The 3649-nt window shown below is 46.0% G+C and overlaps 1 protein-coding gene across 1 annotated transcript; it reads left to right on the plus strand.

The window, feature by feature from the left end:
* Nucleotides 1-85: 85 nt before the first annotated feature.
* LOC109543459 (ATP-dependent RNA helicase DHX8) lies at nt 86-3649 on the plus strand (the record flags this gene model as incomplete). Its single annotated transcript, XM_048662761.1, is given in 5 exon segments — nt 86-114; nt 721-959; nt 1012-1439; nt 1493-1633; nt 3125-3649. Coding segments are annotated over 5 exon segments (1086 nt in total), but the record flags the coding sequence as incomplete, so codon positions are not given.

Genomic DNA, 3649 nt, shown 5'->3' on the forward strand with positions numbered 1-3649 from the left:
CTCTCAACTCCTTTGCAACTGGAACCACTTTAAAAACAAAAACCCGATTTAAAGACACTTAAATTTGCTGCATTTTGACTTTTTTGACTGCACCAGCCCGGAAACCATCATCAAGTAGGTATCCGGCTGGCCAGCCCCGCCCCCTGACCAACCGCCCTGTCGCGCTTATTTTAAACAGATTTGGTTCGTTACAACTTACAACTTGTCTTTCCGTTAAATCAAACTGAAACTTCGCGAAACTGTCAAGAGCCACCAAAAACGGACACTTTTTCCCCCTGCCCTCTTAACAGTAGTTTCCATAGTTTCCGACAATGACATTGTCGGGGCATTCATTTTACGACATTAATGTCACCGTGTGAACGAGCTTTTAGGGTAATAGCGGCATCTGTAATGCGCTGTTTTAATTCCTCCTTTGTACGTATTTCTCCGGCATAAACCAAATTTGTATCCTGCTCCATACGGGAAAGTCTAACGCAGTTAGATCTGGGCGTCTAGCAGGCCATGCTGTAGGGGTCTCCTCTCCCCCCTCCATCAGACGCCTCTCAGTGGCTGCATTCAGCAAAATCATGTTGGCGGGACAGCAAAACTGTCCAATCTATACTCTGTAGTCTGTGCGACTGAAACTTCTGGAAACTGTCAAGAGCCACCAAAAACGGACATTTTTTCCACCTGCCCTCTTAACAGTAGTTTCCATAGTTTCCGACAATGACATTGTTGCAGGTACATGACGGACGGGATGCTGCTGCGCGAGTGCCTGATGGATCTGGACCTAAAAGGCTACGCCGTGGTGATGCTGGACGAGGCGCACGAGCGCACCATCCATACCGACGTGCTCTTCGGCCTGCTGAAGCAGGCCGTCACCAAGCGGCCCGAGCTCAAGCTGATCGTCACCTCCGCCACGCTGGACGCCGTCAAGTTCTCCCAGTACTTCTTCGAGGCGCCCATCTTCACCATCCCAGGTAGGTCCAGTGGGTAGGTAGTCTGGTCTAGTCTCACCCCCTCTTCCTGCAGGGCGCACCTTCCCGGTGGAGGTCCTCTACACCAAGGAGCCGGAGACGGACTACCTGGACGCCAGCCTGATCACAGTGATGCAGATCCACCTGCGCGAGCCGCCCGGCGACATCCTGCTGTTCCTCACCGGGCAGGAGGAGATCGACACCGCCTGCGAGATCCTCTACGAGCGCATGAAGTCGCTGGGGCCGGAGGTGCCCGAGCTGATCATTCTGCCCGTCTACTCGGCGCTGCCCTCCGAAATGCAGACGCGCATCTTCGACCCGGCGCCGCCCGGCAGCCGCAAAGTGGTGATCGCCACCAATATAGCCGAAACGTCGCTCACGATCGACGGCATCTTCTACGTGGTCGATCCCGGCTTCGTCAAGCAGAAGGTCTACAACTCGAAGACGGGCATGGACTCGCTGGTGGTCACGCCCATCTCGCAGGTGAGTGCCGGCCGCTGGCTTGTCGAGGGGGGCGGGGCTTAATGTTCTGATAGGCGCAGGCCAAACAGAGGGCGGGCCGCGCAGGCCGCACCGGCCCCGGCAAGTGCTACCGCCTCTACACCGAGCGCGCCTACCGCGACGAGATGCTCCCCACTCCGGTGCCCGAGATCCAGCGCACCAATCTGGCAACGACGGTGAGCGCCATCTGTTTGTTAAGCGTCGAACTTGCAAACCATCTGTTTTTACAGTCGGCTATTTTGATTGCCCGCAACTACGCTTGCGCGTTTTTTCAGTTTTCGAGTTTTAGAACGAGTTTTCGAGAACTTTTATTGCACTTGCCGGCTCTATAGTTCCAAACCGAAAATTTCTTGCAGCTGGTCGCAATTTTAGTGACTTTTCTGGTGTTCTTTTCAGGCTGCCAACTGTTCGTTCATAGTAATATAAATCACCAGCATTATGTTAATCACAATAATTTCCTTGGCAATATAATTGTAACCTCAAGCGAAAACAAAACAAACAAACAAACTTTGGATTTTTTTACGTATAGGGAATAGTTGGTACGCTTGATGGATTTGTCTAAATGTGAAGTTTAACACTGCACACTGTAGAGCGGAGTACTAAAAATATAGCTGCAAGAAAATAGCCGCAATAAAATTGCCGACTGTAAAACGCCCTTTACAAACTTCTTTTTGGGCATTTTGCCTCAAAAATTTTCTCAAAGATTACTTTTTGATAAATGATTCGTTCTTATTGCGAAATAGGAGCACTATTTATCAATCTGTAATAAAAGACGTGAGGAAATTCTGTCTTTTTTAAAGTAAAAATTTTTCGAAATACCCAAAAAGATGTTTGTAAAAAAATGAATCCGCCTCAACAATATAGAACTTATCTACATCTGTTTTTAGTTTAACGTTTTACGTTATCCGTTATTCTGAGCATGCGCATTAGTAAATAAATAACCGTTTATGTTATTAGCGGTAACGTTAATCAGCAGAACGCCGATGTTGACATATTTGACTTACTTCTAATATTATTAATTACATTAATTATTAGTTACGGATTTTATGTGAAATTGTTCGGGCAAATTTGAACTTTGGCAACACCACTAACATCGCAAGCACAGCTTCTAGCTTCTCACCCATAACCTAACTGTTTTATTTTGGATTTTCATTTAATGTGTTTTGAATGTATTCCTTCTGAAACCGAAAATTGGTAAAGCGATCTCTGGGCTCAACGTTTTCCAAATTAAAAATAGCTCTTTGGTTAACAATAGGATGATGATAATAATCAATAAAATAATGTTAATCACAATAACTTAAGTAATAAACCAAAGCTGCGACAGCAACAAAATAAACCCTTGTCGAAACACTTTGTCGATATGACCTGCTACGTCACACTTGTGATAGGCAACCGACGATACGGATTCGGCGTTTTTGGCGGTAAATACCTGATTTGAATTCAAATTCGCTTTAAAATTATTATGGAGACTTTTTCTGCAAAAAAAAATTATTACTTTCTATATATCAACACTAAAAAAAAAATGAAAACACCCTATTTGCTGGCCAAAACTGTGAAAATACGCTCAGATTTGGGTCGCGTTGCAAAAACTCCCCGATCCATTTGATCGACAGCGTTGCCACTTACTACTGTTTACCAAATGCGTTAACACGGCCGTCCATCCACAGGTGCTCCAGCTGAAGACAATGGGGATCAACGATCTGCTGCACTTCGACTTTATGGACGCCCCGCCAGTCGAGTCGCTCATCATGGCCCTGGAGCAGCTGCACTCATTGTCCGCCCTGGACGATGAGGGCCTCCTCACCAGGCTGGGCAGACGCGTAAGTTCACTCACACTCACTCAGCAATTTTTCGCATTTTTTACCGAACTTTCATCGGCCTTCTGGAGACCGTACAATCAGTTTACGCCAGTTTGACAACTGAACGTCAGGCTGCGAAATATGGCAACCCTGCAGAAATGTCACTGGGTTTAGACAGATGTGTCAAATTTGACAGTTTATGGTCATTCGCGAGTTCAAAAGCTTTTAAAGAAATGGAAGGCGATCGAAAAGTGTCTAAGTATTGTTTTATGTGATAAATGTCATCAATCAAGTTTTGACTAGTCAAATTTGACACTTGATTAGTTGTCATTGCGACGTATTTTATTTAGTCCTCCTCGGCTTTTGCAAGCCTTTAACGAGAAACATATAGAA

Source organism: Dendroctonus ponderosae, unplaced genomic scaffold, assembly GCF_020466585.1.
Source record: "Dendroctonus ponderosae isolate FM_Combo_2020 unplaced genomic scaffold, Dpon_F_20191213v2 Dpon_F_20191213_1104, whole genome shotgun sequence".
Lineage (NCBI taxonomy): Eukaryota > Metazoa > Arthropoda > Insecta > Coleoptera > Curculionidae > Dendroctonus > Dendroctonus ponderosae.